This window comes from Littorina saxatilis, linkage group LG12 (assembly GCF_037325665.1).
Source record: "Littorina saxatilis isolate snail1 linkage group LG12, US_GU_Lsax_2.0, whole genome shotgun sequence".
In the NCBI taxonomy this organism is placed as follows: Eukaryota; Metazoa; Mollusca; class Gastropoda; order Littorinimorpha; family Littorinidae; genus Littorina; species Littorina saxatilis.
This window is the reverse complement of record NC_090256.1, coordinates 65,952,932-65,979,197: the sequence shown is the minus strand read 5'-3', so window position 1 is coordinate 65,979,197 and position 26,266 is coordinate 65,952,932. Positions and strand designations below refer to the sequence as shown.

Below are 26,266 nucleotides of genomic sequence, written 5' to 3'. Positions count from 1 at the left end.
AATCCTTCCTATTGACCTATTTTTAAAGGATTATCTTTGTAAACAAACAAATAAACAATGACATTTGAACTAAACAGTCCGGATGTCGTTGGTCGTGGACGACCCATATGGAATTAAAGAAGGCATTTTACGGTGTTTATCCCTCTTCATTTGGCGTTGGTCATGTACGACCCATACTTTTTACGTTGATTTCTTCTTTAGAAAGTATGGGTCGTACACGACCCACATCATCCGGACTGTGTAGTCCAACGCGTGATCCGGTGAAGGTTAACCAGACAAAAACACAAAAAAAGCTCACTTGTGTAGATAGCCTGGCCTCCACGAACACGCTCTGTTGCACAAGTACTTGTATAAATAGCCAGTCCAACAACACAAGTGACTTCCCTTTGCTATTTGAAAAGAAGAAGTGCGACTTCGACAGGAGCTCAAGTCAGTGCTGGTAATTTGAAGCCCACTGTCTGTTTTTGACGGGTATGTTCAGACGGGCGCTGTGGCGGGGTGGTAAGACGTCGGCCTCTTAATCGGAAGGTCGAGGGTTCGAATCCCGGCCGCGGCCGCCTGGTGGTTTAAGTGTGGAGATTTTTCCGATCTCCCAGGTCAACTTATGTGCAGACCTGCTAGTGGCTTATCCCCCTTCGTGTGTACACGCAAGCACAAGACCAAGTGCGCACGGAAAAGATCCTGTAATCCATGTCAGAGTTCGGTGGGTTACAGAAACACGAACATACCCAGCATGCTTCCTCCGAAAGCGGCGTATGGCTGCCTTAATGGCGGGGTGAAAACGGTCATACACGTAAAATTCCACTCGTGTAAAAACACGAGATTTTTCCGATCTCCCAGGTCAACTTATGTACAGACCTGCTAGTGGCTTATCCCCCTCCGTGTGTACACGCAAGCACAATACCAAGTGCGCACGGAAAAGATCCTGTAGTCCATGTCAGAGTTCGGTGGGTTATAGAAACACGAAAATACCCAGCATGTTTCCTCCGAAAGCGGCGTATGGCTGCCTAAATGGCGGGGTAAAAACGGTCATACACGTAAAAATCCACTCATGCAAAAACACGAGTGTACGTAGGAGTTTCAGCCCACGAACGCAGAAGAAGAAGAAGAATCATACATATCAATCACACATGTATATATATGAGTCATTCTCCAAAGCTTATGACTACTTAGGTCGGTCACTTAAAAGTAAATGTTCACAGAAGTGAATGTGGCTAGACTTTCCCCCCGTTAGATGTTTTGCTGTTGCTGTTGCAAAAACGACTACAGCGTTTCAGGAGCAAAATCAAAGCGGACCCGGAGAGGTGGAAGCTGTATCAAGAGTCTGAGAGGAAAAAGTTCAGAAAAATACGAGCGAAAAGAACGCCGCAGCAGAGAGGATTGCTTCGCATTTGCGTACAGTGAAATGTAAAAGAAGAAAAAAGCGTTGGGACTTCCATTGAATACTAAACCCATGAAAGATACACCTAGACAGGGAGATCTCCTCAAGAGTCAGAAAAATGCAGAGCGGCAACGAAAGTACAGGGCCAAATTGTCACACCGAAAAAAGGCTGCGATCGCTTTAAAGCGGAAGATGAAGCGAGAAACAGAGAAGTCAGCATCCCTTAAATTGGTGGAGTCATCCACAAGCTCTGTGTCATCAATAAAGCCTGAGAACACAAGCTGTAAGACAGGGAGCACTATGAAAGAAAACGAAGAATACAATGCCAATGAAATTTGCTAAAGGGCTGGACGTCCGGACTAAAACTACATCGCCAAGAAAGAAAGCTGCACTGTGCAGAAAGGGGTTGCGTCCCCCTAGTCAGAGAGAACTACTGGCCTTATTATCCATGGTAGTATCCATAAGTGACTAATGTGTTGTTGTAAGTTTAATGTTACGTTATTTTTGCTAGAATGTATATGTATTTGATGTCATGTTAAATAGTATGTTCTTATTCATAGTTAATATGTAAAGTGCGGAGAGCATAAATTACTGTGGTTCGCGTTATATAAGCTGTCATTATTATTATTATCCGCTGATCTGCAGGTGGATATGGTTAATGAATTTGAGAGACTCGAGCAGTCCAAGAATTCAAAGAGCAGTGTTCAGAGAGCAGCAGTTGGGCAGCTTGTTGCAAAGGCCTCAAGAAGTGGAACAACAAAGAGAAAACTGTGCTCAAAATACGGGATGAGCTGAAAGTTTCTGGTGCGCTGCATGAATGCTGCTGATGGTGAGGTGGAACCTGAACAAAAACAAAACAGCAACAAAATTTCACCTGGTGACCAAAGAGAGGTTGAAAACTGTTATAATACGGGCGATATCTCTCGTGATAAACCCTGCAGTCAAATATCTCTGCTCGCGCTGGAGAGCCTACATTGATTATGGAGAAGATGCTTTCGGAGGCCTATACACAATACACATCTGAGATGCTACCCAGGGAAGGACAAAAATGTCTTTCTCAAAGTTTGCGAAACTCAAACCAAAGCGTACAAAGACTTCAAAGCACAACAAAATCAGAAGCTGTTTCTGCGAATACTGTACGAACGTAGAACTGAAGATTGAGACCATGGACTCATGCCTTCAAGCAGCTGGCAGGCATGACCTGAGCTTGGGGTCAAAGCTCACTAAACTTGGCTATACACTTTGTGAGAAAACAGGGACAGTCTTTCACAGCAAGACCTGTGTGGATCGAGAGTGTGGGCTGTGTGCGTATGTGTGTGATAATGTGTTATACATGTAGTGCAATGTGTATTATAGTGCGCGGTGTGTGTGTGCGCATGTATTGGTGATAATGCCTTATAGTGCAATGTGTAATTCATGGATATGTGTGTGATTGCACTGTAAAAAATCTTGATACATGCGCTTTATAAGTTTATGCATTATTATTATTAATAATCAGCCTGTTCTTGAAGCAAGTGCAGACAAGATTGTGACCTGGAAACGTTCTTTCTTTCTTTCTTTATTTGGTGTTTAACGTCGTTTTCAACCACGAAGGTTATATCGCGACGGGGGAAGAGGGGATAGAGCCACTTGTCAATTGTTTCTCGTTCACAAAAGCACTAATCAAAAATTTGCTCCAGGGGCTTGCAACATAGTACAATATATGACCTTACTGGGAGAATGCAAGTTTCCAGTACAAAGGACTTAACATTTCTTACATACTGCTTGACTAAAATCTTTACAAAAATGGACTATATATTCTATACAAGAAACATTTAACAAGGGTAAAAGGAGAAACAGAATCCGTTAGTCGCCTCTTACGACATGCTGGGGAGCATCGGGTAAATTCTTCCCCCTAACCCGCGGGGGGTAGCCAGGGAGAGTACAGCCAAAGAGATTGACAGCTGTGGACTGGGTGGCCGAGTGGTAACGCACTTGCGCTTGGAAGCGAGAGGTTGCGAGTTCGACCCTGGGTCAGGGCGTTAGCAATTTTCTCCCCCCTTTCCTAACCTAGGTGGTGGGTTCAATTGCTAGTCCTTCGGATTAGACGAAAAACCGAGGTCCCTTCGTGTACACTACATTGGGGTGTGCACGTTAAAGATCCCACGATTGACAAAAGGGTCTTTTCTGGCAAAATTGTATAGGCATAGATAAAAAATGTCCACCAAAATACCCGTGTGACTTGGAATAATAGGCCGTGAAAAGTAGGATATGCGCCAAAATGGCTGCAATCTGCTGGTCGATGTGAATGCGTGATGTATTGTGTAAAAAATTCCATCTCACACGGCATAAATAGATCCCTGCGCCTTGAGTCCGAGTCTGGAGATACGCGCGCGATATAAGACTTCATATAATAAAAAGAACATCAAAACGTTTGCTTTCAACTTGTCAAGGCCCATTTGATCAACTGCTGTTTTTTTGTTTTTTTAAAGTCCCGTCAACCTATTTGGCTATTTGGGACCGATTCAATTTTGTTTTCTTTCTCATTTGACATAAGGGTCTCTGTGTTAGAAACTATTTACATTTAATGGAGCCGTTACCGATCAGTGGACAGCAGAGACTTCTTCTTCTTCTTCTTGTCGATCACTCTGGACAGCAGAGACCAAAGCAGGGTTGTGACAATAATACTGTCAACGTAAAAGCGCTAGCAAATACGAATAGAGATCTATGCAAACTATGGTCGGGGGTTGTATCTCTTATAATGGGATGGGATCACTGGCATTTGTGGAAGGCAATATGAACTCTCAACAGTATGTTCAAGCACTCGAACAACACCTTCAGTTCGTCGATTGTTTTGTTTGCGGCCTTGGACACAGCAAGAAGACAATGCATCTGTTCACAAGTCAGCATTTTTCAATACCTGGAAGAGACAGCACAACATTGCCATATTACCATGGCCTGCACAGTCACCAGATCTAAATCCCATCAAAAATGTGTGGTCCGTTCTCAAGAATAAAGTGAAAAGCCGCATGTTTCGGATTAAACACCATTGAAGACCTCAAGGAACAGTTGCTGGGCGCATAGAATGAACTGCCTATGTGGTACATCAGGAACATTTCTGATTCCATTCTGCAGTGTGTAAGGAAGGTTCTGAGTCAAAAGGGCATCCTGACCAGATATTAGAGATGCTGACTGTGATTCTATGAATCAATCAAGCCTCTTGACGCCATCTTGAAAAAAAATTTCCTTTATTCTGGCATGGGTCTGTAGGACAAACATGGGGAGTTTCCTGACATCTTTGGCAAAATAACCGGAGTTTTCCTAGAATACACAACAAACTGTACAGATAAACAGAATTAATTACATTCATGGAACTTCTTTTAGAGAAAAAGAGGCCTAACATCCAACAGGAAAAGTAATCCTTTGCTAAGTAAAATTTAAGAAATAGGGATTTAGTGTGGGACTTATCAAGAAAACGTACATAATCAATCAAAAACAGGTGTGCCATGCGTCATAAACATGCATTCTTGTGTATTGTGTCTCCGTTTGAACACGGAGATGAAGGGTGCAGGGCTAAGCTATGTTGCAGGTTGAACAGTAAAATGTATAGACATACACTGACATCACAAAAACATGTTTAAGTTAAAACACAGCAGAATCATATCTACCATAGAGTACTTCACTGACATGACTTACTCAAACTCAAGTCATTAAAATTACAGCTAGCAGATTATGACTTGACTTCCTCTATGAAGGACAGGATTTCATCTCTGGTCATGTGCTTTCCGTGGGACTTGACATGGCTACGCATGTTGTCCATTCTAGTGCCGCGTTTGCCACAAAAGCGACAGGCAAAGACCCTATTAGGAGCATGCACAGTGCGGAAGTGCTTAGACAAATCCCCTCTCTTAAAAAAGGCACTGCCACACACCTGACAGGCAAAACTCTTCTCAGAGATGTGACTACGCTTGTGTGCGCTGCACTGCGACTGGGAATAGAAGCCCTTGTTGCAGATGTCACAGATAAAAGTCAGGCTGCGGGTTTCTGAGCTGTGAGCAGAATCGTAGTGAGACTTGAGCTCTGAGGCAGAGTGGAAGCCCATCTTACACCTGTCGCAGAAGTTGGTGATAGCGTGTGCGGAGAGGTAGTGGGCGTGCAAGGCTTTCCAGGTGTCGAAGGAACAGTGGCAGATGGAACAGGCCCCTTGGCTGACCACTGAGGTTGTGCCATGCTGCAGCATGCAGTGCTGTGTGTATATCACCTGAGACCCAAACACCATGCTGCAGTCAAAGCAAGAGTAGCTAGCACAGGTAGAACCCTCTGCCTCAGAGTCCTGCATACTGTCAGCCTGACTGTCCGCTCTGCTGCCGTCATGGAACACCTCCAGTCCATCTCCCTGCTCCTCTGTACCAAGATCTCCATGTGCGGAGGTGAGATGTGCGGCGAGGTGCTGCCTGGATGGACACAGCAGTTGACAGACAGGACAAGGAAGCAGGCCGCGGTACGCGATGATCTGTTCCATCAGGCTGGTCATACCGCCCGCCATCATGCCTCGGCCTCCAAGCAGTGTTGCTGCGCTGAGGGAACTGGACCCCGCTGAACAGGCGGCCATGGAAACGAGGGAGGCAATGGCAGACATGGGGCCATAGGGAGAGGCGGGGACCAAGGCCTGGCCCAGCAGAGGGTCAGTAGCGACGGTGGTGGCCAGGGATGGGAACAGACTGGGACTATGCATGGTGCTGAGGTGAAGCAGCAGAGCGTCCGAGGTCAAGGTGTTTGCACGGCACACCGAACAGGTCGAGCGCAGAACATGGCGGTGGGCATGCAGGTGGCTGCTCAGCTCTTGCCTGCTGTGTAAAACCTCTCCGCACACAGGGCAGTCACTGCGCTCCAGGAGTATGGCCAACTGACGAGGATCTGCACCACCCTACAGAAAGAAGATGTAAAAACAGTTTTACTGTGTTCATGTGATGTTACCCTACAAAACAGGGATTAGGCCCGAGTCAACACTGAAGGTGATTTGATCGATTTATCATGCAATCAATGGGTCATTTTTAAAGTCAATGGGTCAGCCTACTCCACTTACAACCAGGACAGACATTTTTTTCAATTGGTCACTTGACTGAGCAGAACAATCAGTCAGTTCAAATTTGAAGGAGTTAATGATCAAAGGCTTATTCCTGGATTGTATACATCTAAAAGAAGAAAAAAAATCACTGCACACGGATATGGCTTTCTTAGAGACCTGAAAGCATATATGCTCCTTAAAATACTTCCACTTATCCCATTTACAACACTCTGAAAATGGTCTTTTCTGTTAACTATCTACTTTCCGCTCATATTTGTCTAAACACTGCTTTCTTCCTGACTTTACAATCAGATAGACTAACTTGTCCAGTAACATAATTTCCAACTGCTTAACATGAACTTAGAATGTTTCAGCTACAGTGGAACACCCCTTTCAAGACCTCCACAAATCTGAGAACATCAGGCAGGGTTCCACACAACCCCAAAAGTCTGAGAACATCAGGCAGGGTTCCACACAACCCCAAAAGTCTGAGAACATCAGGCAGGGTTCCACACAACCCCAAAAGTCAAGGATATTCATACCCTTTCAGGAAAAAAGTAAAGGGTTTTTATACCCCTTCCAGATTTTTCACAGGGTATGAGTGACAATCGGTGTATCCATGAAATGTCATTTTTTCCCACATGATTGCCTGTCTGGTAGTTTTCACCTTTGCCATTTTGACGTTGTGACAATACATGTATATCATAGTGTATCAATGCATTCGGTCCTTTCAAGCCACGGAAACTCATTCATCCATTTTTATATTTAGTCAAGTTTTGACTAAATATTTTAACGTAGAGGGGGGAATCGAGACGAGGGTCGTGGTGTATGTGTGTGTGTGAGTGTGTGTGTGTGTGTGTGTGTGTGTCTGTCTGTCTGTCTGTCTGTGTGTGTGTAGAGCGATTCAGACTAAACTACTGGACCGATCTTTATGAAATTTGACATGAGAGTTCCTGGGTATGAAATCCCCATACGTTTTTTTCATTTTTTTGATAAATGTCTTTGATGACGTCATATCCGGCTTTTCGTGAAAGTTGAGGCGGCACTGTCACGCTCTCATTTTTCAACCAAATTGGTTGAAATTTTGGTCAAGTAATCTTCGACGAAGGCCGGGGTTTGGTATTGCATTTCAGCTTGGTGGCTTAAAAACTAATGAGTGAGTTTGGTCATTAAAAATCTGAAAATTGTAAAAAAAATATTTTTTTTATAAAACGATCCAAATTTACGTACATCTTATTCTTTATCATTTTCTGATTCCAAAAATATATAAATATGTTATATTTTGATTAAAAACAAGCTCTGAAAATTAAAAATATAAAAATTATTATCAAAATTAAATTGTCCAAATCAATTTAAAAACACCTTCATCTTATTCCTTGTCAGTTCCTGATTCCAAAAACATATAGATATGATATGTTTGGATTAAAAACACGCTCAGAAAGTTAAAACGAAGAGAGGTACAAAAAAGCGTGCTATCCTTCTCAGAGCAAGTACTACCCCGCTCTTCTTGTCAATTTCACTGCCTTTGCCGTGCGCGGTGGACTGACGATGCTACGAGTATACGGTCTTGCTGCGTTGCATTGCGTTCAGTTTCATTCTGTGAGTTCGACAGCTACTTGACTAAATGTTGTATTTTCGCCTTACGCGACTTGTTGCTGGAACACCTGGTCTTTCCCTGACTCACTGCTCTTGCTGCAACCCATAATGATACTGACTGATACTGACTCACTGCTGCTCTGGCTGCAACCGCCAAACGACAATTTTGTCTGTTTGGGGTCGGGTTTTTGTTCTTTCGTTTTGCGAGGCATTTTTTTGAGCAGGCGACAGCACCGGATAGGCTAAAGCGAACAGTGCCATCGAGATGATCAGTTTAAATATATCGTGCAGTTTGAGGACAAGGGAGGCAACCTCTGCTTCACGGCGTGTCAGTGTCGACAGAGGAGTGGCACGAACACGGCGTGTACTTTAGTGGTCTCAGTAGAGCAGGCGGCCTGCGTGCTGTTGCTTGTAAACTAGCAAAGGCTATACCCTTTCAGCGTTTGACTCGTACGTTTTTTTTACCTCTTTGGAAGAAAACAGTTACGTATTTATACCTCTTCAGAGAGCATCTCGTACGTGATTTGGAGGGTCAAAGGGTATTATACCCTTAATTCTACGTGATGTGGAACCCTGACATCAGGTCTTACAAAGAAGGGAGTCTTAAAATGGAGGTAAATTTACAGGGGTTATGAACAGTAAATGTGAAAAAACAAGGTCTTAAAATGGAGGTAAATTTACAGGGGTTATGAACAGTAAATGTGAAAAAACAAGGTCTTAAAATGGAGGTCAATTTACAAGGGTCATGAACAGAAAATGTGAAAAAACAAGGTCTTAAAATGGAGGTCAATTTACAAGGGTCATGAACAGAAAATGTGAAAAAACCAAGGTCTTAAAACAATAAAAGGGAGGAAGTCTTATATTGGGGGGGCTTAAAATGGGGGTTCCACTGTATGAGCTTCATCTCACCATTTCATGCCAGTCACTATAGTGCTTCCGGTCTCTACGTTGACTCTCTCGCCTACGTCGAGGGCTGGCGTGTTGCTTGGAACTACGAGGCACTCTGTACCACAGGGAACGAGAGGGGGACGCTTGAGGCAGACTGCGGAGGTCCTGCACACTGCTGTCAGCTGTGTCATCATCTTCATCATCTTCAATCAGGATGGACTCCGGCTCTGGTTGTGAAAAACATTCATAATACAAACGTATGTAGGATAAAATACATCTATATACTGAACACTATAAAATACATGATACAAACGTATGTAGGATAAAATACATTTATATACTGAACACAATAAAAGTTCAACACCAGCCAAAATGTCTCATCTTCAATACAAAATACCAAATGTTCGCCCCGAAGGGCTTTATCAAGGTGCAGATGAAGAGGAGTTTTTGAATTCGGTGTATAATTTATATGCTTTAGATTTATGTGCATTAGAGTTGAACCTGCCCTGGTGATCTTGTTTTGATAATGATCACCTGCCCACAATAACAACCTCAAAGGACCCAAAGCATTTTTTTCCCTATAAAATTCATCTTTAATTTCACAGCTACCACCTGTCTGTAACGACCACTTTTAATCCGTCTCTTGGGTGGTCGTCATGGACAGGTTTGACTGCATCACAATATTGATACATTTGCTCTGTTTCTTTTCTTCCGCAGTATGTAGTACCTTTATTATAACTAAGACACCACACCTGACTCAGTTATGTCTCTGAATGACAGTTTATGTAGATTATAGAGCTCCAAATAAAGAACATCTTTTTGACACAGGGTTATTGCTCTGTTAACAAATTTAAAGGTGCTATAAAAGAACACTTTTAAAGTATGGGCACTTTTGGCAGGTTCCAAGGACATCCTTTCACCACGGGGCCACCACTGTATTTCAAACAATGCTCTCAATATATACATGGATACATGTACAGGTACAAGTATATTTCTGCAGATGTGTTTTTATTCTGAACACAAACATCCCCTCCCCCCTGTGAAAGATTTTTTGTTGTTAAAAAGGACATGATAGTTTTACAGTGTAACTGCTGCACAGATTTTAAACATTAACAGTGAACTTGCTTTTTTTTATCTCATTACTCAGTACCTTTCTTTACCACTGATGGTGCAGGTGAGTCTGCTTTCCCTGGTGTACTGTGTTGGGACGTCTCTCCTGCCCCGTCATTAAAGTCATAGTCATAGTTCTTTGGTTCATGTACTTCACCACAGTGTGATTTCAATGAAAAAGGCAAAGAAAAATCCACAGGGAATTCTTCTGGTTCTGTTTTCACAACAATCTGCTCAGTTTCTGTAGCTGTTATTTCAGTTGCTGTAAACGTTTCTAGATTTTCTGAGACCGCATGGTTTTTCTCATTTTGATAATTAGTGTCAAACTCTTTTGGAGGCTTCACTTGTTTTTCTAATGCTGCATGAGAGCTCTGTGTTTCTGTCTTGAATTCTGTTTCATGAGTTTCACTTTTGATCTCCGTTTTCTTCACAATCTTTAGTTGAATCTTATCTCCACTGTCTTCTTGTTTTCTTTTACCCAGCAGCTCCTTTGTGTGTTCTTTGTTGTCACTGTCAGCGCTGTGATTATCTTCCAGCAGGGCCTCCTGTGCTGTGTCATCACTTGGCACTTCCTCTGCTCGTTGCGCTATCTCATTTAATCGAATAAGGAGAGTTTCTGTTTTGTTGATGGTGAGAGTGAGAGTGCCCTCCAAGGTGACAGCGGTGACTGTGTCTGGGCTTCCGTGGCCCTCATAAAGCTCCAAGACTCCGTCATAGAATGCACGACGTAATGCTCGTTCTACCACAACTTTACAGCTTTGGAATCGGCCCATGCTACGTCCTTTTTTTCTGCAACATACCATATATGATAGTTTCAAAGTAAAGTAGCAAAATAATGTGCATACTCAGCTATCTTCATTCTTACACGAGAAAAGCAAAAGAAAAACATGGATTCAGGGAAATGGAACTGGAAGGTTGTCATTTAACATCCTCAATTTGACCACAATTAACAGCTGAAAATTGAAATGTGATAAATGTGTAACCGAGTGCCGAAACACAACAATGACCTTTGTAGACAAAGTCCAATCAAACAGGATTGAGAATTTTAGAGCTAATTTCTTAGCCTTATAAAAACTGTTATGGTTTCGCAAAGGAAACCAAAAACATACAAGGAGGCCGCTGATGATAAAATCGTTTATTTAACGTCACTCTGTAAAAACATTGGCGACATTTGGAGGTCGCAGCAGTCAGGCCCTAGCTATCACAAACAAACTCTACAATTCACAGGTGTCTAGCCAGCGAGCTATAAATAGCCCCCAGACAACTCTGCAGTGTCTACCAGTATAACTATTTTACTGATCAGGTCAACTATGAGTATGAATAATAGTTTTAATGGCCGTGGCTGGACAACCGATACGTCAGTAACAGAGCCCCGGCATTCTTGACAAGCTACCCTTATTTTTGTTTTTGAGGACCGATCAGTCATGCATTAAAGTTTTTTTTATCGAAGTTAAATGCAAAGAACTGTGGTCTTGGATTTTTTTCAGAAAGTTTTAAGGAGATCAGTTTTAGACCCAGAAAGACTTGTATCTCGGCAACAGCATGATATCATATGAGCGACTCACCGGCCCAAGGGAGAGATGCGGTTCACAGGTGTCACCTCTTTTAGTGTTAAAATAACTTACCGATGCAAAGCAAACTAATGTTTTGTCATAACCGATTTTTTTGTGTTCCCAGGTTTATGATTTATGTGCTGCATTTTGTTGATAAATGCTGCTTCTAGCCTAGGATAAGTTGTAATTCAATATTCATTCCTTCACAAAGTTGATAAACCACTGAAACGATTTCTAATAAAGAAGAAGGGAACGAAATAAAAGAAAGGAGGGTTCAGCCAAGAAAAAGGTTGAATGATTTAACAAACAAAAACAACAACAATAAATATACGCAGGGCACAAATCCCTGACCTCACGATTCTCGGCACAGTGCACTATAACCACTGAGCTATATATGCGCACCTAACCATCAAGGTAGGCAAAAAAGGAGGGTCTATTTAGTGAGATGCTGCTGACTGTCGGTTCCCGAGCCTGGGGGCTCCTTATCGACTGGACGGTTGCGGAGCCACTCCGAATTTTGATATATATATATATATATATGGGACACAAAACATGATATATAATAACATAAATCCACAGCAATTTGAAAAAATTTATTCTTTAAACAGATAAAACTTCAACTGGAATAGCAGCGCAATTCTGCATACAACTAATCACCCCAATGATGATTACTTCACAAAAACTACACATACACAGGGATGTCGTTAGGCGTCGTACATCGGACATAGACTGATTAAGACTAAGAGGCTTAAATGTCCGATTCACATAGCCGCATGGCGGTCAGATGTCCTATCGTTTTCAACTGAGCGCTGGCATTGTCCGATAATAGCTCAATTCCTTCGGACAGCGCGATATTCGTTAGTGTACCTTTCAAGATACACATTTTCAAAAAGCGACCAAGCACTCTCGCGTACACCTGCACTGAAGTTATGCAGTGCGGATCTTGCGTTTGGGTGACACCCGTCTGCAGCACATTAAAGTTAGGAGTATGGGAGACAACTCCAACTGACTAAGTCTTGCGTCTGCTTTTGCTTTCAGTTCGATACATATTGACGAAGCGTACTGAGTAATGCCACCGAAAAATAAAAATAAAGCCTGCCAAAGTTCAACAAAAGCTGAACACGTTTGGCTATTCAACGGCATCCTGTGCTACATTAGGGTCAAAAACACATTTAACAGTGGGGAACACGGCGAGCGTCATTCTTGCAAAATTTTCTGACGTCCTATTGAAATTTCTGAAAGCGATCCTATAGGTATGAATTTGTAGCAACATCCCTGCATACAAAAAACACACCTGAAATTTGCTTATAAACTACATGTGTACCATGTCTAAGGAAATATATATATATATATATCCATCCCCATCCCCACGTTTCAATGATTAATAAAAAGCCACCCTTAAAAATGAGTTCCTAGCATTTACCAAATTTTTCCTACAAAACATCCAAAGAACTAACAGGCATGAAACAGAACTTGTTGATGTATCAATCTGTGCTCTGCATGCAGCAGTCACTGCAGTGCAGGATTTTGCTCCAGTCCAGATCTTGACTTTTAGACCACCAGTTGCATTCTCTTCAGAGCCGGAGGCGCGTGCGTTAACAGTAAACCACAAGCAATGAAATACGTACTATCAGTCATAAGCGAGCTTCCATCCTACAAGGAACACTATTTTTTTATGCGTCCATGCACTGGAAAATACAGCTTGGACACAAGACTGGGTCCGCAATCCCATTCCACCATCTTGCATAAATTTTCGTCCGAAGTTGTCTCCCCTGAAAGAAGAAAATATCGTCTGCAACAGGGAATCTGCATGCTTTGCATGCTGAATAAACCACTCCAAAGAGCCTGCATGCTCGCTTGCTTGAACGCAAATGTGTGTATGTGTGTGTGTGTGTGTGTGTGTGTGTGTGTGTGAAATTAGGCGCACCAACCCAATTGGGGATAGTTGCCCTGTACAGGGGTTTCCTCACGATTTTGAAGAAGAAAAAGAAGTGTGTGTGTGCGCGTTAGTGTGTGTTTGTTATGCAAGCCCATCCCGCACATTGACATGCGGCCCCACATATTGGTCAGATGCATGAGTTGACGAAGAAGAAAAAGCAGTGTTTGTGTATTTATACATAATATGCCGATTAACATCAATGCATCGACTTTTAACATGCCTGCCACGTCCAATTTTCAGTTATTTAGTGTAATTTTGTCAAAGCTGTTTCAGGCGCTTGTTATCCTTGGTATGTGGATTTCTAGGGGGTCAGGGGAATGGGGGTGGAGGGCATAATGCAATGAAATAACTGAAAAGAAGAAAACATTCATTGAATGATGCAGTTGGGTCTCTGTAGATTGCACGGCCACTGCGCCATCGCGGACTCAAATAAAGAATAAGGAAAGATCACTCTTGGCACCCACCAACCGGAAGCTGTGTAAAACACATGGTGGGAGATTGATCAACATGCAGCACGACGATGTGAGTGAATTGAGAGTTTTTAAATAACCTTTTCTTGTGTTTAAAGAGTGTGTTGTTGTGGCAGTCGTGGTAACATTGAAGTAAACTCACCACCACAGTCGAACAAATAAGATCAACAGCTGTGTCTTAGTCAATATGTCAGTGGGTACTGGAGGACCCAAAATGTTGATAATTTGATTGCACATGACTGTAGCTCTAACTCAAAACTGTCTGTACTGATGGATCGCAGGAGAAACACAATTTGGGATGTTCTGATGTGAACTTAGGGCTGTACACTTAAAGATCCATGTCGATTGAAAACTCACTCAATGCTTTATTACGTTTGTAAAAGGTCCGTATTTGTTCATATTTCCTGATTTAGCTATACATACATGTCCTGTATACATGGTATCTCGGACCAGAATTTGTCCAGTAATATTTGTTGAAAGAGGGAGAAAGGTACTATCATAGAAGTACGTTGGAAGAAGTCTACAAACACAGCTTATATAAATCTTTAGGAAAAATCGATAATTTTTATACTTGATTACTTGTTGCCTGTTTCAGGTCATATGGAGCATCATCAATGGATCTTTTTGCTCTTTCATGACAAGGTAAGTGTACAATTTTGGTCAGGGATGGCCAAAGCTGAAAATTTGAACTCGCCAGCCGGGCGAGTAACTTCAAGAAAGTCACTAGCCCGGAAGAAATTTAGCTTGCCCGGTAGATGCCACGGTTGATCTGCTGTGTTTATTTGGCTTTGAAACTCGATATTACAACCAAAAGGGTCGCATTTGACCAGAATTTTCATTGGACAGCCGGGTGAGTTGCCAGGCGTTTCTCACTAGCCCGGAGGATTTTTTACTCGCCCCTGGCAACCGAGCAGACGATTTGGCCATCCCTGTTGGTGTTGTTGCACAGTTTCATTGTGTCATTTTTAGTTTCTGTCAATTTATATTTGTATGTAATTTTCTTGCCTCTTTTTCTCATCTGTGGAAGAACAGTCCTATAAGGCCAAAAAAAAAAAAGGTGTGGTTACGGTAACATAGCAAAACAAATAGGGTAGGAAGGTAGGCAATCACTTTTCATTTTAAACTTTTTTTTCTAATGTGTACAAATTAAACCTACTTGACAGGGAAATAAGTGGGCGACTCGGGCGCTTTCGCTTTCATTGCGTTTTCTGCACTCGTTTTCTTGTGTGTGTTTTTGTTGTTGTTGACAAATGTAATAAAAAGTTATAGGGTCGGCCCCTAAAAATAGGGTAGGTCGGGTTACCGTAACCACACCTATTTTTGTTTTAGGCCTAAGCTAGAAGTGGAAGTTACAGGTACAGTCAAACCTGCCAATAGGGCCACTCAAGGGACCGACCCAAAGTGGTCGTTATACTGGGCATGGGTGATTGATATATATATAGATATATGGAAAGGTGAATCATATATTATACTTATAGAATTTAGAAACAAACTCATGGGGGGTCCTTTGGGGTGGTCGTAATGGGCAGGTACTCACCAGGGCAGCAGGGTTTAACCTGGGAGAAAAAGGCAATGGGACATTTGTCCCCCTCAACCAAATTCCGATGGGACATAGTCGATGGCAAGAAGCGCCAAAGAGGCCTGTACACGTTTTGACCAAAGATGCAAAATGGTGCAATTCGGTGCAAGAATTATCCACTATATCGTGTTATATCTGTGTGTGTGTGTGTGTGAAGTGTATATTTGGTGGCGCAGTGGTACGTATTCTCAATGCGCCCTTTGACGCACTGAAGGGAATTGTGATGGGACATTTTCAGATTTAATGCGCCAATGGCGCAGGGTGCACTAGTAAATGAAACCCTGGGGCAGGTACAACTGTACAATAATTATGTTCTCACCTATGGAAATATGTATGTGTGTGTGTCCCCTGTAAAGACAACTGTACGAATTCCTTTTTTACCCTATCATTTTTGTTTCCAGGACAAAGTCACAGAAATTCTGTCGCAATGAGTTCAACTTGACAGGTCTGTGTAACCGCCATTCGTGCCCTTTGGCCAACAGTCAGTATGCCACAGTCAGGGAGGAGAAAGGTGGGTTTTGTTTTTTGCTGAAGTCTTTGATAGTGATAGTGACGAAAAGTATATCATCATACATTGTATAATCATTGATAGTGATGGCATATATATATATAGCCACTGATAACTATACATATTGTTTCAATTTATGCATCAGTATAACAATAAAAAGAATTAAGCATAAATTACAGTTAAAAGATGTTAATTTCTTATTAATCATGCTAAGTAATAGTCACAGTCACACCTCAATTTGTTTTTGTTTTGTTTTTTTCTAACCTGTTCCTATCATATCTTTCTGAAAGTGACTATTTGGTATATAGTGAAATACAAATTATAATCAAACTATAAAACCTAACAATGTCCATTCAAGCCTATTTTTTTTTTTTTTTTTAGATTTACTTGATGTTTGTATGCATACTAATATATTACTATTACTATATTGATGCAGCACACTCATGATTACTGAAGAGTATAGCTGATGTTCAAATTAATATGTGTCCTTATTTTTTCAGGTATATCTTACCTGTACATGAAAACAGTGGAAAGAGCAGCCTTTCCCAGGAGGATGTGGGAGAAGGTGAAACTATCCAGGGACTACAAGAAAGCTCTGGAGCAGATCAACACTCATCTCATTTACTGGCCAAAGTGAGCCATCAGTGCTTTCTTTTATCTCATTTATAGAGCTGTGTACTGGTGAAAAATTCCCAAACCAGTTTTATTTCAGGTTTCTTATGTTGTACAGATATTTTGTACCAGTTTACCAATACCAACATTTTAGCATGAGGGACCCGCTAGATAGTTTTCCATCAATGCATTTGTCACGTTTTAGAGTCAAATGAATGACCTAAAACGGTCAATTACTGCTAACTGACTAACCACACCACGATCCACTCTCGCAGTCACACAAAAAAGTTAGAATCCACAAAAGTATAAGTTCTAGATGTTTGTTTATATATACTAACTCACCACCTCCCTCTTCTCGTGAAGCAAAAAGTGTTTTTACGACCAAGTTGTAAAACAAAAATAAGTGACAAAAGCCAGTTAAAGTTTATGAAATAATATGAAAACGCTGAACCGTGTAAAGTTAGGAAACACATAGCTGCTCTGTAAAAAGTCTTAGCCTGTACAGGCGTTAACACTCCACTCAAAGTTCTTCATAAAGGGTTAGAAAGATGACAAGGTGGGGGGCGTTTACGCATGGGTGCACTCAACTCTCAGTGTAGCCAGGGTCCATTCGATGAGGCGCAGTGGTGCATACAGGTGAAAGTCGTAGCAACAGCCGTAGAACAGCAACCGTACAGCAAATAACAGCAACCCTCGTCCAGCAAGACTGTAGCCAAAGTGTAGCCCGTCTCCAGCCAACGTGTAGCCAAAGTGTAGCACGTCTCCAGCAACCGGGTAGCAAACCTCCAGCAAGTCTCCAGCAACCGGGTAGCAAACCTCCAGCAAGGTGAAACAGAGTAGTTGGTGCAGTGACCATGGCAACAATCCCCCCTTTTTCCACCTTTAACCCAATGCCCCCTGAACCGCCCGGCATGGCCCGCTGGAAGTGCCCTATGAAATCCCTGAAACGCCCCGCATGGCCCGCTAAACACTAGGTCACCTACTTTCACTTTCGCTTTGAGCCTTACCCATAAGGCCTTGCGACCGGATGTGATTAATGCACTTCCTTCCGGCTGCTTCATTCTAGCGTTTGCAGAGTTTGAATCGATGCAATAGTGTGTTAGCTGTGAATTTTCAAAGTTTGAGATTTTTTTTTCTGACAAAATGGCGTTGAGCGAAGGTTTGGAAGTATGGTGTTCGATCATGGGGAACTCAGATGACGATTCTGACACGCCTTTCGAAGGTTTTCTACTTGAAGAGGTGAAAGGGGATGAGTCTTGACATCGATCTGGGTGTTGTTATTCGACAACAGGACTTTCGGGAGGATTTTTCTGGGAGTTTTCAACATATATTGGTGTAAATGAGGACTGAAGGCTGACACGTTGGACGTTTTTGAACACTTGCTGTGGTTTTTTTTTAAACAACATTTATTACATCGGAAGTGGACAGAACATACTTGCATATGAAACTATAGTGTATTCTCGAGTTATTCTGCCATCTTCTATATAAATGTGAGTACTCTATGATTTTATATGAATTGTTTTGTTTTGTATGTATGCATGTTGTGCGGAGTAGTTTCCCTTTGCTCAGGATTTAGAAGGCATCCTGCCATTTTTTTGTCAGGGGGCATTGGGTTAAACATATCTAACTTCCCCCTTCAGCGAGCACGTGGTACCTGCAAGAATAGACTTTTAATAACAACTCAAGATATTTTCTCCTCCTCTCCATATCTGCAAAAACCATATACAGATTACAATTTAGCGTTATAATGAGCAAGTTATACGCTATCGTGGAGAAACAAAACAGAGTTTACATTTCACAGACATTGGCCGGTCACCAGCGTAAAGTAACGGCTAATTACCTCAACAGCTTGTAAAACGTAGCTCTCCCAAGCAAACCGCTTCAATATTTGGCTCCCGCTCATCAGCAAAAATATGTAGCCAAATCCCTCCGTCCTAAGCCTTCTGTGTATTGCACTCACATCAGAAGCCCGTTGGTAGACCTAAACCAGTCTTTCAACGCGTTGGAATCCTCCAAATTTTAGTCAACGGAAACCCAGACCCTGTCGTCTGCAAAGGATGTGTAGAAAAAGAAAGCAAGACGGGGAAAAGAAAAACCATGTGATCTCCCTGACCAATCAGCAATCGCCTGTCCTAGAACAGGTGATCTCCCTGACCAATCACTGGTCGCCTACCATACACAGGTATAGCGTGCCCGGAACACGTGATTTTAAGAGTGAGCGAAAAATCACCCCATGAGCTCGCACGGATTTCACGCCGGCAAATTCCTCGTGCATTTCGTGATTTCAGCCAAAACTTTTCCGCAATGCGGTAGCCAGCACAGGCGCATTGCATTGCAATTTGGGAAAGGCGCCCCACAAAGAGTTCCTTTCCCACTCGTGTCACTGAAACCGTGACAGCATTGAAGCCATAGGTAACACCCGACTGCTAACTTCATGATTGTGTTGAGAAAAATGAGGCGGTGTACATGCTCTGCCTTCGGTGAAGCTCTTTGGTCAGCTGTGTAAGTGATAACCTGAATTTTGTGGGTTTTTTTTATGACCAGGTCCTTTTGCCTTGCCTGTTGTACCTCAGAGGTTCTTCTTTCATCATGGAGCGAATACTTTAGTCTCATCAAGTCTTAAATCTTGTTTTCAGGTTCGTCAGAAATAAGTGCAAACAGCGGCTGCTGAGGATCACAAAATACCTGATGAAAATGAGGAAGCTGACCTTGAAGAGATCGTAAGTATTGTGTTTGTTTTGTTCCAAGATATGATATGTAAAGTTATCAATCTTTTACCCCCAACCCCTCCTCATGAAATAAACATTTTTAGGATTATAGTGCCTCGAGACTGATAATCTCATTCAAAATATACCCCAACAATTTGGGAAATAGGTAAGTAAGGAACCATGGTTGTTGTACAGGTGCAGAGGTCATAACAGATATATCTGTTCTTGCTTTCATGTGTGTCAATTGGTTCAGTGGTTGACACTTTCGTAGTCATAATAATAATAATAATAACTGGATATTTTTAAGTGCCTACCCTATGGCTGTAGGCCCTTTACAGAATGCTGTGTGAGATGGAATTTTTTGGGCCAGTAGATCGCTGCCATTTCGGTGCATATTTACCTTTCAAGGGCCTATTATTCCAAGTCACACGGGTATTTGGTGGACATTTTTATCTTAAGCGAAAGACACAGACATGTTATCTTAAGCCTAAACAATTTTGCCAGGAAAGACCCTTTTGTCAATCGTGGGATCTTTAACGTGCACACCCCAATGTAGTGTACACGAAGGGACCTCGATTTTTCGTCTCATCCGAAAGACTAGCACTTGAACCCACCACCTTGGTTAGGTAAGGGGGAAGAAAATTGCTAACGCCCTGACCCAGGGTCGAACTCGCAACCTCTCGCTTCCGAGGCAAGTGCGCTTACCACTCGGCCACCCAGTCAAGCATATATTTGGCTCTTTTACAAAGAGTGAGTGTGAGAGAGAAATGAGCATAGTGTGCGTTGCCTACTGTGTTAAAGGTCTAACTTCAGCTAAAAAAAAAAATCTTCATTTCATTTTAGTACGAAATGGGTGACTGTGAACAAGAAGGTGGAGAGGAGGGAACTGAGGAGAGAGGTATGTATAATTATGAGCACATTGTATACATATCAATCAATCAATCAATGACGCTTATATCGCGCATATTCCGTGGGTACAGTTCTAGGCGCTCTGCAGTGATGCCGTGTGAGATGAAATTTTATACGGCCAGTAGATTGCAGCCATTTCGGCGCATATAGCATTAAGACTGACCCAGACCTTAAAAAAAAAAATCACATACATGTTCTTTAATTCTTTTAGTACCGCAAGGCTTTGAAGTTGTGTGTTCATTTCAAGGCTTCTTATTCTGTCAGGTTTGTTTGTTTGCTTAACGCCCAGCCGACCACGAAGGGCCATATCAGGGCGGATTCTGTCAGCTGCCAGGAGGACGATTCCATGTAGCTCTCATTAACTGTCAATGTCTATATTTAGAGCGCTTGCTTCCCTTTTCTTCTTAACCACTGCAAGGCAGGATTTTTTTCCCTCGACACCTGCTGTCTTCATTCTGGTGGCATGCTGTGAGTGGCCAAACAGAGAAACGTTTGTTATGTTCATGATTACTCTTGTACAAAAATATGATCAGTGTTTTTTCTAGTATGTTGACGTTCAAGCAGTCTTTAGATCAACAAACCTATACTTTCAGGCACACATTCATTGTCCGAGTTCATGCTGAAAATAAGAGGGATTGCATTTCTGTATCCATCACAGTAAGGCAGACAAAAGCATGGGAAATCCTGATTAAAGCAGAGGTTTTGTGTCCTAAATGTGAAGAGTTTTGATTTTGTCACTGTTGATGTCTGAGAGAAAATTGTTTCTTTAACACCCCAATCAACAAAACCTACGCATTCTTTGTTGTTTGTTTCAGCAAAAAGCTCTGGTTGCAGCTAATCTCAATCAAGAGATAGAAAAGGAGCTGTTGGAAAGACTGAAGAACAACACAGTGAGTACCATATTTACCGCTACTTATGATGCACACTTCCTGTCAAGGTTATTTACAAAGTGATGATGACGATGCCAACGACAATGTTGCTGCTGATGACAATGGTGACGTTTGCTGCTGATGACAATGGTGACGTTTGGTGGTGATCATGATTATTCTTTCTCCAGTACAAGGATATCTACAACTTCCCTGTGGCAGCCTTTGAGAAGGTGGTGGACGATGAGGAGATAGAGGAAGAAAGCGAGGAAGAGAGAGAGGAAGGGGAGGAGCTGGAAGAAGAAGAAGACATGGACGATGGGGAGTTTGAACTGGAGGAAGAGGTGAGAAAGAGATTTTTCTTTGTGGCACCTTTATAAGCTCCTTTTTGATTCCTCTTGTGTGAGATGATCAGGGCTTCCTAAAAGGTGCGTCCCTGCATCCTATAACTTTATAAGCATTAGCAGCCAAAAAAACGTACTAGAAATTTATAGAGGGTGTCTTGCAACGCAGTAAACCTGAAATGAGTGGGTCCATGGAGGCATGAGATACGTTATCATGCATACCGTCGGTACTGTTTTCAGAAAATGTTCTGTTCGATCTGTGTCGACGCAAATTTATGGAGTTAATCTCACCAATATGAAGAAGAACAATTTGTGAAGGGCTAAGAGAACTTCTAAAAGTTGACATTACATACTTTCGTGAACCCCCTATGCATTACTGTTGGGGATCCCTGGATCCTCCAGGGGAGCGTCTGTGGGGAGCAATGATGAAGATCAGACATGAATATTAATGCCCCCTTTTATCCCAGTTTCAATATGTGAAGGGAGGTAAAAGGGGACAACATTAGTTGACAGGAGATTTTTGTGGGTTAGCTCCCTTCATCTATTTTATGGTGTTCATCAGACTGTGCTCTGCCGAATTGCAAGTTTTTGGCACAAACCATTAAAAATAGTGTCATTCATTCGCTCATTTTGTTTGTGTGTGTGTGTAGAAGCAGAAAGGGCACTTCTACTGACTTCGCAGTTTGTGCAGAACTTTCACAATTAAAGATCAACCATTGGTTCAGTTAACTGGTTATTTCATTTTGTTGTTGTTACTGGATTATTTTCACAGATTGACGTAAGTGTCATTTGTGAATTTGATTCAGAAAAAAATTCCACTCCTCACAATAAGCAGCAAGGCTGTTTGTTTGTGTAAGTGCCTTCAGTCGCCTTGTGGTGAGATATGTGCGCGTTATAAATTCTCGTATTATTATTATTATGTGTCTCGCGGGCTGAAGTCCCTTAGTGCATGTAAAAGCCTAGAAACACCTAATAGTGTACATCTTCTTCTGCGTTCGTGGGCTGAAACTCCCACGTACACTCGTGTTTTTTGCACAAGTGGAATTGTACGTGTATGACCGTTTTTTTACCCCGCCATTAAGGCAGCCATACGCCGTTTTCGGAGGAAGCATTCTGGGTATTTTCGTGTTTCTATAACCCACCGAACTCTGACATGGATTACAGGATCTTTTTCGTGCGCACTTGGTCTTGTGCTTGCGTGTACACACGGGGGTGTTCGGACACCGAGGAGAGTCTGCACACAAAGTTGACTCTGAGAAATAAATCTCTCGCCGAACGTGGGGACGAACTCACGCTGACAGCGGCCAACTGGATACAAATCCAGCGCGCTACCGACTGAGCTACATCCCCGCCCTGACTGAGCTACATCCCCGCCCTGACTGAGCTACATCCCCGCCCTGACTGAGCTACATCCCCGCCCTGACTGAGCTACATCCCCGCCCTGACTGAGATACATCCCCGCCCTGACTGAGATACATCCCCGCCCTGACTGAGCTACATCCCCGCCCTGACTGAGCTACATCCCCGCCCTGACTGAGCTACATCCCCGCCCTGACTGAGCTACATCCCCGCCCTGACTGAGCTACATCCCCGCCCTGACTGAGCTACATCCCCGCCCTGACTGAGCTACATCCCCGCCCTGACTGAGCTACATCCCCGCCCTGACTGAGCTACATCCCCGCCCTGACTGAGCTACATCCCTGCCCTGACTGAGCTACATCCCCGCCCTGACTGAGCTACATCCCCGCCCTAATAGTGTACATGAGAAGGGAAGTATATTTAAACTAAAAGAACTGAATAAGTTCGGTGAAACCTCTTTTTTAAGACCCTCTATTGTAAGGCCCAGGGACTCTTTTCTAAGACCTTGTTTTCCAAGATTTTTTCATCATAAGGTCTGTAAATTTACCGCATCAGTTTTCCAGATTTTTGGAGGTCTGAAAACAGGTTTCACTGTGAAATAGTATGTTCTTATCATCTCAGCCCCTTGCTGTTACAAGATGCTATACTACAGTATAAAAACATGGAAGATCTAAGAACATGTATGTTTTGCTTTGTGCAGGATGACGAAGGACAAATTGAGTACGTGGCTGATGAAGACTTCGATGAGAGCGATGATGACATAGAGGTAATGTTTCCTTTCTTTCTACTGCGATTTTCTTTGCTGTCGATTTACTTTCAGTTCCAGCTTGTGCTATTATTTACTGGGGAGCAGGGGAGAGACAGAGAAAGGCGCAAATGTTATCGTCATTAGGTGATGTAAATCCAGTATTGTGTAAAGATATTTTTTTCTTGACTTTATTATTGTGCCTTTTTTCTTTTTTTTTGAGGACTGTGCCGTTATGACTTCCTTCCCTTGTTTAGACCTGATTTTCTCAGATTTTGTGGAGTCTTAAAAGGGTGCTTCCACTGGGCTATTATTGCTGCTTTCGTGGTGTGAGTCATCAGCTGGGATTCTGTATTTTCAGGATGGAGAGCCATCAGCTGAGAGTTCTTCATCAGAAGAAGAGGAAGTGAAACCCAAGGGCAAAGGCAAAGCTAAGAAGGTCAGATCCAGGAAACGAGTGCACGTACAAGTGGAGTATGAGGACGAAGGACAGCCGTCTACGTCAAAGTTGCAACTCCAGCACACATAATCACTCTGATCTGATTTGGACAGGATTTGTGTGTGTGTGTGTGATGGTGTAGATGTGTGTGTGTGTGTTTGGTGGGGAGAGGGGGGTGATGGTGTGTGTGTGTGTAAGTGAGTGTGTTTGGAAGGTGAAAGTTTGCAGGGATTAAAGTTTCCATCTGAAATTCCAGGTTTTGAAAATGGTTTCCATGTAAGTTTCCGGATTTTTAAAGAAAAAAAAGTGTAGTGGAAACCTGTAAAGATTTGTAGATTTTATTGCATTTCCTTGCAATTTGTAGCTCCCAATTGTGGCAAAAAACACTGAAATGCTCTAGTTATCTTGGGGCTTTGCCCAGTAAACCCGAGCAGGGGCACTGCTCCTTGACCCCACGGGGTCCTTGTAGACCCCTTGTTCACCGTTATTTTCCATATTTTCCCATCTGTCATCCCTGTGAGTGTGTGAGGAGAGGAGTGTGTCAGAGTATATGTGTCCGGACTTTGCATGTAAATGATGTACAATATGAGAATATCATTCTCAATGGAAGTTTCGACCCAGGAAAACCTTCTCACAATAAAGAATGTATACTTGAAAAAGGTTCTGATTTTCGTTTTTCTTTGAGCAAGAATTGAATTCAGTGCTTTGTGTCGGGTGTCCGTCCTTCATTGTCGTTCTGTTAGCAGGGCTCCCCACGGACGCTCCTCCTAGTGCGTCCCGGGACCCCCACTGTCAATTTTTAGAGGGTCCATGGACCCCCACTGCAGAATTTGTGAGGGTCCTGAGGGTCGAAAAGCCCCAGTGATTTTGTGTGTGTGTATGTGTGTGTTTATCTACGGTACGCACGAAGGAAATTTAGTGCGTCCAAGGACCCGCTCTTTTGAAATCTAGTGCGTCCCGGAACCCCAAAAACATTTTTCTAGTACGTGTTTTCGGCTTCTAGTGCGTATATGACGCAGGGACGTGCGCTATGGGGAGCCCTGTGTTAGTATTGTGTGTCCATCGAACGCAGAAGAAGAAGAAGTATTGTGTGTGAGACTGATCATTTAAAATGTCTCATGCTCCAAGTGAGGTTCTACTTGCTCAGCTTTGTTGTTCATCAGTTTGCAACTCAGAGAGGAATTTAAAGCTTTCAATCGGGGAGAAAAATACATGTACATGTAGCGTGTTGAAAAGTGAACACTAACACCTATACTTGACAACAAAAATATTGCCTCCCTTTTTGCACCTCAACTTATTTCCTACTTGTGCCATTTTATTGAAACTTTCTGAGCCATAAAAGGCACATGTTTTGGCTATTTCGCACAATTTTCAGATGAATATTCGTTTCGAAGGATTCATGTAATGGCAAAGGTATTGATTCAAAAATCGACAAAAACTCAGAATAGGCAAAATTCAGCAAATGTTGCTAAACAGAAACAGATCTAACTATCCAGTGCAGGTAATTTGCATAGCCTTCTTGCACCCGTTTGGTGTTAAAAGATTCTGACTAAAGCCGGTGTTGGTAGTCAAAATTGGAGGTTTTTGCGTAAGTTTTGAGGGGTTACACAAGAAAAGTGCTGCGTGTCAGAGATGACCAAGTAGATAGTTTCAAACTACATGTACCCGCATTTATTCTTTATTGCTTTCTTCCTTTCTTTCTTTCTTTTAAATTTTTTTTTCTCTTTCTTTCTTTCTTTCAACAATACGATTGCACGCCCACTGAAGCGAAGGAAACTCCTTTTGCTTTGCAAGACCGAGGTCTCCTCAAATGTATGAATGCTAAACGTTGATAAGAATATACGCACAGGCGGCACGGCAAAACCAGCTTACTGTGATCGTGAGGATTAAGTCCGAAATAATCAATTTTGACTCAAACGAGTCAAAGTAAACCAAAATCACAACTACAGACTATTTCAGACTCTATCTCTTCTCTGCTATCTCTTGATGAACGTCTGCAATGTAAGGGACAGCCTCACATACCCGCGAGTAAATGGTAATTTGATGATGACACCGACGCCATCGGGAACCCCCATAGACAGATCTGTCTCTGCTGAAGGATGGCTTTTCAATGGATTTCTTTTCAATTCGGGGGCTGTCTCAGTCTAGGTTGGACAAACTATTCTTAGAACTTGAATTATCTCATTGTCAACGACAGTGATACTGAAGTGCAT

At 42.5% G+C, this 26,266-nt stretch overlaps 2 protein-coding genes across 2 annotated transcripts; one reads left to right on the top strand and one right to left on the bottom strand.

The window, feature by feature from the left end:
* Positions 1–825: 825 nt before the first annotated feature.
* Positions 826–13,329, bottom strand: LOC138982588 (uncharacterized). Its single transcript, XM_070355911.1, has 4 exons — positions 13,204–13,329; positions 10,063–10,811; positions 8,934–9,139; positions 826–6,287 (listed from the first exon to the last, which is right to left on the bottom strand). Exons 2-4 carry the CDS (start codon positions 10,793–10,795, stop codon positions 5,091–5,093), a joined length of 2,136 nt encoding a protein of 711 aa, XP_070212012.1. The 5' UTR covers positions 10,796–10,811; positions 13,204–13,329; the 3' UTR covers positions 826–5,090.
* Positions 13,330–13,960: 631 nt separating this feature from the next.
* LOC138982587 (protein MAK16 homolog) lies at positions 13,961–24,712 on the top strand. Its single transcript, XM_070355910.1, has 10 exons — positions 13,961–14,036; positions 14,580–14,626; positions 15,965–16,074; positions 16,572–16,704; positions 19,320–19,403; positions 20,235–20,289; positions 21,116–21,190; positions 21,358–21,510; positions 23,570–23,635; positions 23,976–24,712. The coding sequence occupies exons 1-10, from the start codon at positions 14,022–14,024 to the stop codon at positions 24,141–24,143; spliced, it is 906 nt and encodes a 301-aa protein (XP_070212011.1). The 5' UTR covers positions 13,961–14,021; the 3' UTR covers positions 24,144–24,712.
* Positions 24,713–26,266: the final 1,554 nt, after the last annotated feature.